The sequence below is a fragment of the Stegostoma tigrinum genome, chromosome 8, assembly GCF_030684315.1.
Source record: "Stegostoma tigrinum isolate sSteTig4 chromosome 8, sSteTig4.hap1, whole genome shotgun sequence".
NCBI classification, from domain to species: domain Eukaryota; kingdom Metazoa; phylum Chordata; class Chondrichthyes; order Orectolobiformes; family Stegostomatidae; genus Stegostoma; species Stegostoma tigrinum.
In genome coordinates this window covers 44,251,412-44,268,100 of record NC_081361.1, presented here as the reverse complement: position 1 = coordinate 44,268,100, position 16,689 = coordinate 44,251,412, and the positions used below count along the sequence as shown (strand labels likewise).

General features: G+C 39.5%; 1 protein-coding gene across 5 annotated transcripts in view; it reads right to left on the bottom strand.

Annotated features, from left to right (window-relative positions):
- hmcn1 (hemicentin 1) overlaps positions 1 to 16,689 on the bottom strand; it is a 545,704-nt gene that overhangs the window by 311,940 nt on the left and 217,075 nt on the right. For all 5 annotated transcript variants that reach the window (XM_059647829.1, XM_059647834.1, XM_059647832.1 and 2 more), the window contains 5 exons: positions 15,587 to 15,682; positions 14,464 to 14,591; positions 8,644 to 8,788; positions 4,839 to 4,951; positions 1,893 to 2,052 (listed from right to left, as the gene is read on the bottom strand). In XM_059647829.1, the coding sequence (XP_059503812.1) occupies positions 1,893 to 2,052; positions 4,839 to 4,951; positions 8,644 to 8,788; positions 14,464 to 14,591; positions 15,587 to 15,682 (642 nt within the window). The remainder of the gene's footprint in view (positions 1 to 1,892; positions 2,053 to 4,838; positions 4,952 to 8,643; positions 8,789 to 14,463; positions 14,592 to 15,586; positions 15,683 to 16,689) is intronic.

Here is a 16,689-nt window from a genome sequence, read left to right as displayed (position 1 = left end):
ATTAAATAAAAATTAAGACAAAGAGCTCAATATCATTAATGGGGCCCTGATAGCATACATTTCTCAATCCTAAACAACTGGTCAAAGCAATTATCCACTTATCATACAAGTCAAAACTAATAATAACAAATCATAATGAAGAGATGGGCCCCAGATTATTGACACCCTAATGAACCAGTCATGAGATTGCAGGAGATGACATCCATCAGTGTCTGTTATCTTTAAAAGCTAAACCATTTTGACAAGAGCCCCACCTCACCTGAACCAATAACAATGTCATGACGTGGAGCCATAGAGTCATAGTGTTCAGACAGTGAGGTTAGACTTGGAAAGTTAATAAGCAGCAGCTTTTAGTGACCATGACACACACCAAGTTTGAAACTGAAATTAGTTTGAACCTGCTGTCCAGGTGGAAAAAGAAAACCCTGAGATGACATGTCAATTGTACACTCTAAGCTGAATGGGAAAGCATAAGCCATGATAAGGCCATAAAGGTTTTGATAAGTTATTTCCCTAAGTTACCTCACTAGATTGTTTCCTGTTGCATTGTTGGTTGAAGTCTCAAATGTATAAATAAACTGGGTTTTGAGTTTTAATTGTAACCTGAAGTTTAAACCACATATTTCTATACTAGTTACCTTCAATTCACTTATATGGTGCTTGATTTTCTTTAGAAAGGTTTCAATGCAGAAAGAGATCACTTGATCCACCATTTTGACAGCAGTTCCCTGCAAGTGCGATTCAGGTGGTCTAACTCCCTACAAATATTCAGTCCCCTGACATCACCTCCCTATTTGAGGAGGATTGAAAGATTATGGTTGCTGTCTCTGAAATTTTCTACCTTATTTCCCTCAGCATTCTTGGATTCATCCCATCTTATTCTTTTGATTTAAGAATTTTGCAAGCAGCAGCCATTCTAATATCATTTCCCTACCAATATTTAAATTGACCTAGCATCTCAATCATTTTCTCTCCTACTATGCATCTAGCAGCATCTTATTACTTGGTAAAGATAGACGCACAATACTCATTTAATACCGCAGTCATGCCTCTGTCCCATACAGATCCCCTTCTTGGTCCTCACTTCTTCTCCTGATCTGATTTATTTTTCACGTGCCCGCGAAACTTTCAATATTCGGCCTGGTTTCCTCTTGTGATATCAATCTGATATTAATCAGCTCCATTTTCTGCTTCAACTTAATCTTCATCTCATCTAATCTCTAGCGAGATCTGATTTTGTTTGCCCTGGCTTTCCCCTTGTTAAAATATACCTGAACTGTAAGTGGATATATTCCCCACAGGAACCTTCCCTTTAACTGGCATTCAAAACTGAATAGTTGTTAGCGAGCAGGATGCACTCAGGAGACCCCTGTATTACTTGCCTGTTCTCCTTGAGTGCTCAATTATCATTTATTTCCTCTCTGTCTGCACTTTCACAATCCGTAGGGTGTCCACGTCCTAAAACGTACTATCCATGTAGCTCTCCTCCTCGTGAATGCAAGAAAGTAACTCTTGTGCCCCAGCCAATGATGCTCACTGCATATTTGCTTTTCCACATTGTAAATGTGGAAAATTCCCGAGTTATATATTTTTCTTGACTTTATTGGCACAGGAACACTATTGTTGACATTTTAACCTGAATACTGTTAAATTAAAATGTTTGGTGTTAGCTTTATCATTTTAACAGGGACAGTTCGAGAAAATCAGAACTATGTATTGTGGCCTACCCCATTTGTGATCTATAAATTGGACAATGGCAAAAGAGTTACCTCACTATCTTGTCAGTCATTGTTGTGCCATGAATAAGTACAGGGCCAGTTGATTCAGGGATATGCTAGAGCAACAAACATATAAATTGAGAATGCACAACATAGTTTCATATGAACTCATACCATAAACTGTTAGCTGAACTTTACGTGAGGCGTAGCCTGCTGCATTTGTTGCTGTACACACAAATTCCCCAGTTTCTTCACCAGTTGGTGAAGATATCAACAAACCACCATCTGGCTCTGTGCTGATTTTCCCCACATGCTGATTAATGAGTTCACCGTTCTGAAAAAGAAAATAGAAATTATTTTCAACTACTTTCAAAACTACAACTTTTAATCATTATTTGACAGTATCTTGTACTTCTGAACACTCTGCATTGTGCTCATTAGTGATGACTCTAATGAAACTTGCTGACCTCCTTCACATTAACTTTAAGCTTACTTGTAGAGAATCTTATAATTTACAGAACACCGTTTAGCATGTACATTGTGACAATTCAAATATCTTTGTTACTAGAACTTAGTTAAACTGATATAAAGCATGGCAGGAATCCAGAAATTGCAATATGTCACTTCAGGAGATCAAGGTCTTGATAAAGACTCATAACATTCAGTTTGTATTTTTGTTCCTCTTAATGAGGTTGGTATCCAATACACGTCAGTTGTTGTACTTAATATGATTAAGCTGAAATAGATACTCTTTTGAATAAATCCAATTAATTTTATTCTGTTATAAAGACATTATGTGTATATTTTAATACATTTGGCTGTGACAAGAGCCAAAATCCAGTTGTGAATTATGGTAAAATTAAACAAAAAACTTGTATGAGGAGGAACCATAAATATCTTCATTCTCAACAATGAGTGAGCCCACAGCATCAATGCAAAAGATAAGGCTAAAGCATTTACAACAACTTTCAGCCGGAAGTGCCAAATGGATGATCCATCCCTGCCTTCTCCGGAGGTCCCTAGCATCACAGGTGCTAGACTTCAACCAATTCAATTCATTCCAAGTTATGTTTAGAAATGGCAGGAAGCACTGGATACTGCAAAGACTTTGGGCCGTGACAACATTCTGGCAATAGCACTAACTATTGTGCTCCAGAACATGCCACACCGTGAGGCAAGCTGTTCCTGTACAGTGAAACATCAACGTCTACGGAACAATGTGGAAAATTACCCAAGTTTGTATTGCTCACAAAAAGCAGGACAAATCCAATCCAGCAAATTACCACTCCATTTTCTCCCAATCACCGGTAAAGTGATGGAAGGTGTCATCAACAGTGCTATTAAGCAGCACCCGCTCAGCAATAACCTGCTCAGTGACGCCCAGTTTGGGTTCCGCCAGGGCCACTCAGCTCTTGATCTCTTTCAGTCTTGGTCTAGAAATAAACAAAACAGCTGAGTTCCAGAAGTGAGGTGAGAGTGGCACCCCTTGATATCAAGGCTGCTTTTAGCCAAGTGTGGCACTGTCAGCCTAAGCATAGCGGGAGTCAATGCAAATGAAGGAATAACTTTTTGCTAGTTGGAATCATACCTGACACAAAATTATGGGAAGGCTATCTTGGTCATGGTTGTTGGCAGTCAGTCCTCTCAGCTTCTGGACATCTCTGCAGGAGTTCCTCAGGGTAGTGTCCTAGGCCCAACCATCTTCAGCTGCTTCATCAATGACATTTCCTCCTTCATAATGTCAGAGGTGAGGACGTTCCCTGATGACTGAACAATGTTCAGCACTATTTGTGCATCCTCAGACCCTGAAGCAGAATATCTCCAAATGCAGCATGAACAACAACTAGGCTTGGGCTGACAAACGGCAAGTAACAAACATGCCATACAAATGCCAGACAATAACCATTTCCAACAACAGCAAATCTAACCATTGCCTCTTGACATTCAATGGTGTCACCAATATTAAATCCCCCATTATCAACATCCTAGGGGTTACATTGACCTCTGTTTCTTGGAATGCACACTGAGACAAACATAGGCTGCACCTGGAGAATTATCAACTCAGTGAAAGATGATCTTTGGTCGGCCAAAACTTGTTGGCCTTCCAGAACAAAGCATTGATCTTCACAGTATGTGGCAGACTGGCACATTCCAAGGTCCAGGACTACATGCTGAGGGATGCATCAAAGCTTGGGACTGCTGCTGCCAAGGCGCAGTGAGGAAAGGCAGCTGTCTAAGGTCTTCCTATTGTAGCTAATTAGGGGTCCCTTCAGTTATTGGACCCTCCCTGTGCCTTAATGCATGTAACAATAGACTTATGTAGGTCAGGGATGTCTTTGGTTTGTTGGTTTAGAGTCAAACTCAAATATTTGTTCATTTGCTTGGTATGCCACTGTATAGAACTGAACTGTATTTGTGACTCTCTATACACACACACACACACACACACACACACACACACACACACACACACACACACACACACACACACACACAGTTGTTTATGAATTAAATACATTTTTGAAATTTAAAAAAAATTGACCTCAACTGGAAACACCACGTAAATACTGTGCTACAAGAGGAGATTGGAGGCTGAGAACACTACAGCAACTAACTCACCACCTGATTCCCAAAGTCTGTCCACTGTAACAATGCACAAGTCAGGATTGTGATGGAATATTCCTGACTTGCCGAGATAGAGTGAAGGCCCAACAACATTCCAGAAGCTTGAGGCCATCCAGAACAAACAGCCTCTTTGACTAGCACCATGTGCACAACATCCATTCCCTTCACCCTGAAATTCAGTAACAGCAGTATGTACTATCTACAAGATGCACTGTATAAATTCATCATGGGTCCTTAGACAGTACCTTCCAAACCCAAGACTACGACTATCTAGAAGTAGAGAGCAGCAAATACTTGGGAACACCACCAGCGAGGAGTTCCCCACCAAACACTCATCACCCTGACTTGAAAATATAGTCATTCTTTCAATATCACTGATTTATGCGACTAAACAAGAACAAATAACAAGACACTGTACTTATCATCCTCCAACTTCCAGACGATAGCGTCTTTAGATGCTCTTTCAAAAAACTTGTTTATATCATAGATGGGTACCTTAGACCAGACTATTGAAGGCTTGGGAACACCATGCGCTTTGCAAGGTAGCTTTACAGAGACTCCCTCAATCGTGCTGAATACTTGAGGTCCATGTTGGATGGCAGGAAGAACTGAAAGAGACAAAGTGCATTGTTAAAGTTTGGATATCCCATTATTGCAGGATTGGATTAACTATATTTGCAATTTATGGAAAAGTGAACTGTTTAAGTGTTCAGTAGATGATAAAGAAATCTCACTGAATTCCATCAGTCACTCAATTAACATGTCTACATCTCTTTGCAGCCTTGTATTCTCTTCAAAACTGACAGTCACATTTAAAGCTTTGTCTAGTCAGCCAACTTATTCTAAGTCTCTTCATTCAAGTTATCAAAAAGAAAATTGAATGGTATTGATTATTGTGGCACCCTGTCAGTTACGCCCTACCAACTTGAAAATTGTCTGAAAATAATAAAAACAGCAGATAATTTACTTCACTGGAGACATGGTGCTGTAAAGCTTACCTTCATCGCCACCTAGAGGGAAGCAGAGTCAAATTAACCTAAGAAGCATTCAGTAAATCTTAAAGGACATGTTAAAAGCTTAAGAGTAAGCAAATTTTCAAGGCATGGTGGATCATAAAAAGGTTCTCCGGTTTCAATTTATCTGGGTTTTCTTGATCTGGGAGAAGTTAGTTGCAGTATAGATTTGGGGAGTGCTCAAGAAAATAAGTTACTTCAGGCAGCATCAGTGCTGCTGTTAGATTCCAGGTCACAGAGGAAACATAAAACTCTGAAAGCCATTGATAGTTAGTTAGTTCATTGCGGCTCGGAAAGAATGAAGAAAGCCCACACACAATGTTTGCTTGATACAGGTGAGCAAAATTAGAGCTTACAGAAATTCATCAGCAGCACGGTGAAGCTCACTTTTATAAAAGTTAAAATTCTAACTGTAATTAGATGTGGGAGAGCTGCCTCGGGGGTCCTGGAGCATTTGATGTTAGGAGAATAGATTGAGATAGCCAAGGATGAACACTCCCTGGGGTAATCTGAGGAAGGGAGACATTTGAGGAAGTTCTGAAGCCAGTCTTCAAAAGTTAAAAATTGGAATCCCTTATAAAAGAAAAAAAGCTTCAATAAGATTTGCTGACCTATAATGTCACTAACCTCTGGGTGTGTTCTATCTTGACCACATCAACCATTAAATTGCATTCTGTTAGGTGTTCAACCATAGCTTGTGTTAACCCTTACTAGCTACATTGTAATCATGAGCAGTAGAGTCTAAGTTGTGCACACATAGTGGAGGTAGTTTAGCATCATTAATTTACCTGCTTGGTTTGCCTATTAGTCATTCTTGCTTATGCCCATTTTGTTCAAGTTTGAATAATTTTTTTTCACCTGCGAAGAGCATCCCACCCAGATCCATTGCCCCTATTCTATCCCTGTAACTCTGCATTTCCCATGGTTAATACACCTAACCTACACAACCCTGAAAACTATGGGTAATTCAGATTAGATTAGATTCTCTACAGTGTGGAAACAGGCCCTTTGGCCCAACAAGTCCACACCACCCCTTGCAGCATCCCACCTAGACCCATCCCCCTATAACAAACACACCCCTGAACACTATGGGCAATTGAGCACAGCCAATCCACCTAACTTGCACATCTTTGGACTGTGGGAGGAAACCAGATCACCAGGCAGAAACCCATGCAGATGCAGGAAGAATGCACGAACTCCATATAGATAGTCACCCCAGGCTGGAATCGAACCTGGGTGTCTGGTGCTGTGAGGCAGCAGTGCTAACCACTGAGCCACTGTACTGCCCATATTTTATGTTTTATACAATAACAATGATCATGCTTGTCCTATAATCTTGTAACTAGAATCATAACATCTGCAAAGGCAGGTTGACCAGTAAATTCACTCACATTGTCCAAGTATTGAGATGCACAAGAGATCTTTTCTCATTGGAATGTTCACTACAGAATACTCAAAATTTCTTGCTGGTTCCAAAGGGACTACTGATCTCCTGTGGTGTTGTTGCTAAGAGGAAATACTGGGTTAGAAGTTGAATCATGCCCTGATCAATCCTGGTCCATTTTATGGGTTGGATGCAGAACAGTGGCAAATTGGTCTCCTTGCCTGACTAATAAAGGATCGGAGAGTGTAATTTGTGCCTACAGAGGCGGCCCACTGTTTACTGGGAAATTAGCAAGGCTACCATACTTTCATATTCCCTCCCCTTGGCAGTAAATATCTTGAGGGCAACAAGAAATCAGCAACAAATGCTGGCCTGGTGAGTGACACTCCCATCCATAAACAAAGAAAAAAAAATTCCATTTGTCTTCCTGATTATTTGTTGAACCTACATGATGATGTCTTGTGTTACATGTGCAAGGACATCCAGATCCTTATGTGCCATGTTCCATATTATACCTCATCCACAAAATGTTTGCATATTAGTTTAACCTATCAATAACCCTTTACAGTTTTTTGATTTCAACAATGTTTATGTGATTTTACAAGTAATGCGATGTATTAATTGTAAACCTTGTTTTTTATGATTTGCATCCAAAAATGGGATGAATTTGGAATATAGAGTTACATCATCTTTGAAAGGTAGAATATGGAGTGGAAATATTCACAAACAATGTTGTGAGCAGCATTTTCACAACAGTGTGAATACTATGTCTATACAATGAACGGTAAATAATTCAATTAATATGCTTAATACAAGAAGTTAAAAAGAAAACAAATATGGAATTCTAAAATTAAAAACATGTTATTCTTCTAATTTACATTATTACTATTTTAATCATTAAGAATGTATGCTCCTGAAGATAAAATAGGTGAAAAAAACTTTGTAAATTATACAGAACCTTTGTCAGATTCCATCTAGAATGTTTCATTCGGTTTGGAGTACTGATCCTGAAGAATATATTGGCCTTGAAATAGTCACAGCACTGATTGAACAGCATGACACCAACCTTTAAATGGTGACATTATGACAGCATGTTACATAAATTTGGCTTTAATGGAGTGATAAAGTGATAAAGGGGTTTGGTAGAGTTGATACAGAGAAACTATTTTATCTCATGGTGGAATCCAGATCGAGGGCAAAATATTATACGTGGAACAAAACCACTTAGGAGTGAAATCAAAATGCACAAAAATGGTGAAAATAATACATCCTTCAAAAAAAGACTGAAAAATTCACAAGTGAGACAGATGAAATTTTGTTTGGTAAAGGTCACAAGGAATGTGAAGCTAAAGAAATTGCAGAACAGATGCTGAATAGCCAACTCCATTTTCTGTGGTGCATCCAGGGATTTCTAAAATATATATAATTACTGAAAGGATTTCTAAAATATATATAATTACTGAAAGGAAAGTTACAAAAGAATAAATCAGGTATTGAAAGGATGCAAAGAAAGCTGGTCAAGAAGAATTTTCCTATGACCTGTAGTCGTCATCTTGTCTTGCCCATCATCATAAATTTGGCAAGTTAATTACAGTGAACAAATCTGTGCAAATAATGTAAATAATTTTCTGTAATAGGTAATGACTGCACAATATAAATCAATAGTTTCAAAGCATACAAATTCACAGACAAGGAAAAAAAAACTGACTTCTATTCAGCCTATCCCAAAGTCTCAATATAACAAGCTAATGTACTTCCCACTGTCACGTAGGCGAATCCTTTCAATATGAAGGCTTCCATCCCTACGTACAGTCATGTATCCATCTGATGTCACCTAGAGAAGAGACTTCAATGCTCCCTCATCCGCATAGCCTCCTGAGAGTGACCATTGAACAGCACTCACCAAATATATTCACAGTAATCGTTCTGTTCCTGGTTCCAGCCACATTACTAGCCACGCACATGTACTTCCCACTGTCACGTAGGCGAATCCTTTCAATATGAAGGCTTCCATCCCTACGTACAGTCATGTATCCATCTGATGTCACCTAGAGAAGAGACGGTGAACTTTTCAGCAATGATGTTTAACTGACTCACACAACTAAATCTACTAATGTTTGTGTGTATTTCTAATTCAAATTTCTAATTCAGTGGCAAGAAATAGGTACTAAAGTTTAAATACAACCTGAAAACTACAGGAATGGGTAGAAAAGAGACTGAGGGAGAAAGATGTTGGAATTTGTCTTCTTTGGAAGAGTTTCCATTGATGTTCATTTCCCTTCTAGTATGTTAGTATACATTTGTCAAACCTCATTCCCACAACAAACTTCCCTTCCCTCAACATTGCTGCTGGTTCCAGTTTATTTCCTTCAGATTTTTTCTTTTCACTAATGATCGCTGATGTATCAAGGATACTAATTACTGACCTTTTGAGCAGCAGCGTCAAGTGTCTTTTTTCTGCTTTTACTTTCGATTTCTAGCCTTTCCTTTTTGTGTCTTTTTCTTTGGAAGTTTAAATTTTGTCTACACTCATGCCCACAGCTTACTCTCATTAAGGAACGTTAAGATGTGGAAGGAAAGCAGGTACCAAAGATTGCATTGACTTTACAACATGTACAGTAAACATAAATGATGCAACATCTGATTCCATTTGTAATCATTAAAGTAGCTTTTTTTTCCCAAGTGAATGGATATTTTGAATAGAATATCAAACTTTTTTGCTTCATTAGGGCACAAATTCTGCACTGAGGCCAGACTCCACACAACCTTACATATTGCACAATGATATGCTTCAAATTCCATTCTCAGCCATGTTCTCACCAACTTGAATTAGATTATTCTCTGTGCTATGCAGTTTGATAACCACAGAGTGTTCTTGGTATATGTCAGATATTGGGTATTTTTGAGCTTCTTGTGGAAAGGGTATGAGGGAGATGCAGCTCTTTTCACCGTGCTGCCTAACGATGCAATCACTTGATTTGGAAGTGGAAACTAATTTACCATTGCTTAATGAGCCATGCTTTACCTCTGGAACACTGGAAGAGGAAACTGGAGTAGAGATCCACTTTGCCAGCTCTCCATCTGCTCTGCATTTAACATACATTTCTAGAACATAGAACTGTACAGCACAGGAATAGGGCCTACCGACCACGATGTTGTGATCGAAAATGCCTTCGACCATGTCTCCCGCATTTCCCGCAACTCATCCCTCATATCCCCTATCCGCAATAATAACCAAAACAGAATACCCCTCCTCCTCACGTACCACCCCACCAACCTTCAAATCCAACGCATCATCCTCCAACATTCCCACCATTTGCAATCTGACCCCACTACCAAAGACATTTTTCCCTCCCCACACTTATGTGCTTTCCGGAGGGACCACTCTCTCCGTGACTCCCTTGTCTGCTCTACACTCCCCTCCGGCCCCACCCTTCCCGGCACTTTTCCCTGCAACCGAAGCAAGTGCTATACCTGCCCCTATACCTTCCAGCTCACACGCATCCCAGGCCCTGAGAAGACTTTCCACATGAAGCAGATGTTCACCTGCACATCTGTTAATGTGATATACTGTATCCAGTGTTCCCACTGTGGCCTCCTCTACATCGGGGAAACCAAGCAGACGCTTGGGGATCACTTTGTGGAACACCTACATTCAGTTCGCAACAAACAACTACACTTCCCAGTCGCGAACCATTTCAACTACCCCCACCAAAGTCACTGTGAATCCCACACATCTTAATCTTCTGCATGAGCCTACTTGGAGGGTCCTTGCTGGAAATCTTACTAAAATCCATGTTAGCAACTTCCACTGTTCTACCCTTGTCAATCAACTTCGTCACCTTCTCAAAAAATTCAATCAAGTTAGTAAGACATGTCCTGGCAAACACAAAGCCATGCTGACCTTAATTAGGCCATGCTTTTCCAAATGTGCATAAATCCTATCCCTAAGAAATCCCTCCAATAGGTTCCCAACCATCGATGTGAGATCACTAATCTGTAGTTTCCTGAATGATTCCTATTTCCCTTCTTGAACAAAGGAACAACATCAGCTACTCAACAGCCCTCCGGGACCTCTCCATTGGCTAACGAGGATACCAAGATCATGGTCAAAGCCCCAGCTATCTCCTTTCTTGCCTCGCTCAATACTCTAGGGTAGATCCCATCAGGCCTTGGGGACTTATCCACCTTAATGCTGTTCAGGAGATCCAACACTACTTCTTTCTTGATCTCAAAATGCCCTGGCACATTAGCATGCTCCACACATCTCTCATTGTCCTCCATATCCTTCTCCTGAGTGAGTACTGATGCGAAGTACTCATTCAGGATCTCACCCACATTCTGCTTCCAAGCACAAGTTCTCTCCTTTATCCTTGAGCAGTCCTGCATTCTCCCTAGTTATCTCGTTTTTAATGTACCCATCGAATACCTTGGGATTCTCTTTAACCCTACTTGACAAGGTCATTTCCTGGCCCCTTCTTGCTCTCCTTACAGGCACTGTTTGATTTTAGCTTCCTAAATTTTACAAATGTTTCTTTTTCTTTTTGATTAAGTTCACAACCTCCCCTTATTATCCAAGGGTCACTTGCCTTGTCATCCTTGTCCTTTCTCCTTACTAGAATGTGCTGGTCTTGAATTCTCCCCAGCAGGTCTTTAAACAGTTCCCACAGGTCAAATGTGGACTTGCCTGATAATAGTTTCTCCCAATTAATACTCTCTAGCTCCTGCCTAATACTCATGTAATTTGCCTTGCCTAACTTAGTACTTTCCCACAAGGTCCTGACTTATCTTTATTTTTAGCTGTCTTAAAACTTAAGCAGTTGTGATCACTGTTTCCAAAATGCTCTCCCACTGAAAGGCTCATTAGCCAATACAAGGTCCAGTATGACCCCTCCTCTAGTTGGATTATCCACTGACTATTTCAAGAAACCTTCTTATTCGCACTTAACAAATTCCACCTTGTCTAAGACTCTTGCTCTGAGGGAGTCCCAGAATATTGGGGGATTTAAAGTCACTCTCTATGACAATTCTGTTTTTATTGCACCTTTGCACAATCTGCCTACATATTTGTTCTTCTATGTCTCAGTGGCTGTTGGGGGGCCGACAGAATCATAGGATCCCTACAGGGTGAAAACAGGGCCCTTGGCCCAACAAGTCCACACTGAACCTCGGAGCACCCCACCCAGACCCATCCCCCATAACCCACCTAATGTACGCCTCCCTGAACACTACGGGCAATTTAGCATGGCCAATCCACCTAACCTGCACATCTTTGGACTGTGGGAGGAAACCGGAGCACCCGGAGGAAACCCACACAACCACGGGGAGAATGTGCAAACTCCACACAGACAGTCTCCCGAGGCTGGAATCGAACCTGGGTCATGGTGCTGTGAAGCAGCAGTGCTAACCACTGCGCCACCGTGCTACCCCATGCTCCGAGTGCAATTCCATCAGTGCGACTGCACCCATTTTACTTTTGAGCTCTACCCTTATTGTCTCAGAGAATGAGCCCTCTACCATGTCCCCTCTCAGTGCAGATGAGCATTCTCCCTGGTTAGCAAAGCAACTCCTCTACTCATTTTACTTTCCTCTCTATCTCATCCAAAACAGTGAAACCCTGGAATGTTGAGAAGCCAATTCTATCCATCTCTCAACCAAGTGTCTGCAATGGCCACAACATCATAGTCTCACGTACTGATCCAGGCTCTAAAGCTCATCTGCCTTACCTTAAATGCTGGTGTGATCTCTGGATCCTGTCTTAAAGAGTGGATACATTATATTTCCTGAGTTTCGTTGGGCAAATAGTCAGGAAAAACATTACCAGTAAGGAAAAGGAGGTTAAAAAGGTTGATGTTCGAGTCCAGAATAGTATATTCAAATTACGTGAACTCAAATTCAGCTGGGCTTAGCGACAAGAGGAAAATCAACTTCTGGAATTTCCTGGAATTACCAAACAATATGTTGGATATGTTGCTGTCCTGCTGTGGAATTTTTGGAGTGGGACTCTTCGGGTGCTAAGCTTGTCCCATAGTACTTCTGTACAGTGATACATACTCTTTTATTACTCTCAATAGTTCCTTCACAGAAATCTTCGTCTAGAAGGCAGATCATCTGGAAATGGTCCTCTCAGTGAGGTGCACACTTGCTGCTCCTAAACCTTGACCAGCATAAATAATAATAGTGGAAATATCATGGGTTAGATTCTCACAGTTTTGTGGGAATTAGGAAGCAGGAAGAGGGAGAGACATGTTAAAATATTTTAGGGGTCGTTGCATTTTGCCATTTTCGCCTTGGTGTGTTTTAAAGGAATTTAGTTTTACCTAAATTAGTCCACACTCAGTAACATTGATTTCGGCTTATTAAAAATTTTCTGCAGTTTGAAGAAACCACTATAACAGAATGATACTAATAATGCAAACTTTAACACCAATTTACATGGGATGATGCTCTCAAAAAGTAGTACTCTTAAACTCAATGAATAGCAGTTACAATTTTATTATGTGGCTAGGTATTGTATGTTACCAGTATCTGGTGCCAACTCTGGATATCTATATTTGTAATGTATGAAAGCATTAAGTCCTATTTCCCTAGCTGAGTTTATCCCACTTGTTTGTTTCTCTTGCATTTTACAGTACATGAATGCCTGCTCATTGGGCTGTGATAGCTGCATTGAGGTCAAGCATACATGTACTTCTCTCACTGCTGTTGAGACTTGATATCTTTAATAGATAAAAAATATCACACAGGACAGAGTTCTTCATTAAACATATTAGAGAACAAACATCGTACCAAGAATTTCTGAAAATGAAGTGCTATTTTCCTGTGTTCAAAAGCTACAATGCTTTTGATATGGTCCAATAAAGTCTAATGGCCACTCATGTGAGAAAAACCTGCCACAAAATTGTGAGATGTTACAACAAAAATTACAATTAAGCCCTTTACTCTATGAAAGAGTAATCCACTTTGTCCCACTCCCCTGCACTTTCCCCATACCTTACTAATGTTTTATTCTTCAACTGTTTATCCACGTGCCTTTTGAAGAGGATTTTGAATCCTTTCACAAATCTTTCTTTAGGGCTTTTACATCCTCAACAGTGTGCATGAAAACATATTACCTCCTTCATGCCTATATTAACAATCTCACATTTACGTTCCCAATGTACCAAATCACTGCCCAAGAAAATTACTTTTAATTCAATTGCCTATCAATACCTATCATCTAGCATATTGCTTCTTGGTCTTCTCTGTCACGAAAACTAGTTTCATGTCATTAATTAGGTTGTCATTCCAAGTATCATCTCAACAAACCTGTATTTTCTCTGATTTCTCTACAGAAGGCTTCTCAAGATGTATAATTCTACAGCAATCTAACTACCTTTATTAACATCTAGCAACCAAAGGGTGGACAAAGTTTTACACAAAGCCTCTGACGTCTCTGCTTCCATGCAAATTTTTTAAAATTGAAATTGCAGCATACTCCAACCTGAAATCTTCAAGAATGTTACCATGTCAGTTCTCAGCTGAGCCAACGAAAAACTGTCCAAAGCAAACAAACACACAACTTTACTCATTTCCTATTCTCAAGTCACCTTTTTGGCCAATCTTTACTGTAATCTCAATATATCTCTACAAATGAATAACAACTAAACTCCAATGCAATTAAAAAGTAATGTGCTAATGACCACTTCCTGATTTGACAATTATATTTTGCGCCTCTACTCACCTTGAAGTTATTTTTTATCCAATGTCGTTCTGGGAGAGGATTTCCAGCCAATAATACACACGGCAAAGTCAGTGGTTGTCCTTCAATGATATTGACAACTGCTGGACTAATTCCAATCAGCGGTGTAACTGTCAGGAGGGGGAGAAAAACCGAACGCAATGAATCTAGTAATGATAGCCAGTATATTCAAAACGTATGAAGGACATACTAGAGTTTATTCTAAAAATGAATTTTACATACATTGAGTGTTTTATTGTGCTGTTCATTTGATAATAACACCCCTATAAATTATCAATAGGTGATTCTTTTAAGTTCTGCACTATTACAGGTACTTTTTTGTAATTAAGAAGTTTAACCGAATAGAATAACTTATAAAGATCATCAACAAATTTGAAACTAATGCTAAAAAATACACGAAATATGGCAAACATTCTAAGGTGCTTTCATGAGTTATGAGCGAAGAATAGGCGCAATGTCTAATAAAGGTACAATAGGTGAACAAAAGCTTGATCAGAACCGAGTTTTAAGGACAGTCCTGTAGCATACAGGTTAGACAGATGAAGGGGTTTAGAGGGAATATTCCATTTCTAAGCTATTGCAACCTAACAAAATAAAGGGAGAGGACAGAAGGTACACATAATAATAGGAGGGAGAATCCTTAGCATCTTCAATGTGTTCTTCCTTGTACAATTACTAGGTTTTTAAAATCAAAGTTTGGCATGAGTTACCATGCTATATTTTAACAAACAGATAATTACATAAGTATCACTACCAGGATCCTTGAACATTCTGATAAGCTATGTAGAAAAACATTGGACTTCACTGAAAATTAACACTCTTGTTTACGAACATACGCTGTTATGTATGAAACATTGCAGATGCTGCCTACTCAATAGCAGCTTCAGAATTTCCCCGGAAAGACCAAGAAAACCCACCAAAAAAACTTAAGGTTATGGCATAAAAATATTCAGAAAGTTTCTCTCTATCCTCTTTATTCAAATGAAAAATCAGATGGGTATTGCACTGATGCTTCTTATATTGCCTAATATTTGGCTGTGCTGTTTATAAGATGGGACCTCTGTTCTAGCAGCAACTGGTTTCTTACCATGACTTGAACACTTACCCAGTCCTGTGACTGTCACTGTGACTTGAGCCTGAATCTTTCCAAACTGATTTTCAGCTTCACAGATGTATGTGCCTTCATCATCCACCCAAAGATCTGAAATATTAAGATTTACTTGTTGTTAATTAACTCATTTGCATTAAATGGAGATAAAAACAACATTTATTTCTTGCACTTACAATTCTGAACTCTGGGTTAGATTTTGTTGCAAGTTTTAGGATCCCAAGGTCAGGACTGAAAGGCGTTCCCAGGGATGCACTTTCTGATACCGGCAGGTAAATTTCATGGAGGTTAACCAATTAGGGGAGCAAGTTTTGTTATATACAAGGTAATGAAACAGTTAATGTTGAAGCTGTATTAAGCTTCACCCACACTGATGCCATCTCATAGTCCTGGGATAGAGAACTGTCAGTATAGCAGGTGGTCCTCTGAAGACACACATGCCATATCTAGCACCAGACATTCTTAATAATTATGCCTAACTAATCAACATAACTTATATCTATTGCTATCCATATACTAAATTTTGTTCTGGAAGGTGAGTGTATCTTCTCATTAAGAATCAAGAGTAGTTTTTCTCCATCAATGCTAATTAGATAAACCCTTGAAAGCAGCATAGAATGGCGGAATTGGTGGAAGCATGCTACATCAACCATAGCCACCACTGGTAGGTACTGCAATATATGACCTATTCAACACAGAACAGAACATTTGGAGAAGAATATTAAGTTTATCACTTTATAAGAACTCAGCAGTTGAAAACCCATTAATAAACAAACAGTTGGTAGCATTCATAGAAGCGTCAACTAGGCAAATGTAGAACTCTAGAAGAAAATCTTCACTTCAGAGCGAGTAACCAGGAAGCAAGTAAAAACTAGTCATATCATCAAGTAAGATGGTCCTTAGAGAATAAAGTTCTGTGGGAGCAATTTGGTGCTCCACGAGTGAAGTTAAAATCTCTGTGGACTAGGGAACAATTTTGAAATAACACCTCAGAAAGCAGGCTGAAGGGGATAGAAATGAAAATGAATCAATTACTCTTTTAAATGAGTATGACCACCATTCTGAGTGTATTTCACAAAGGACAGCTACAACAAACACAG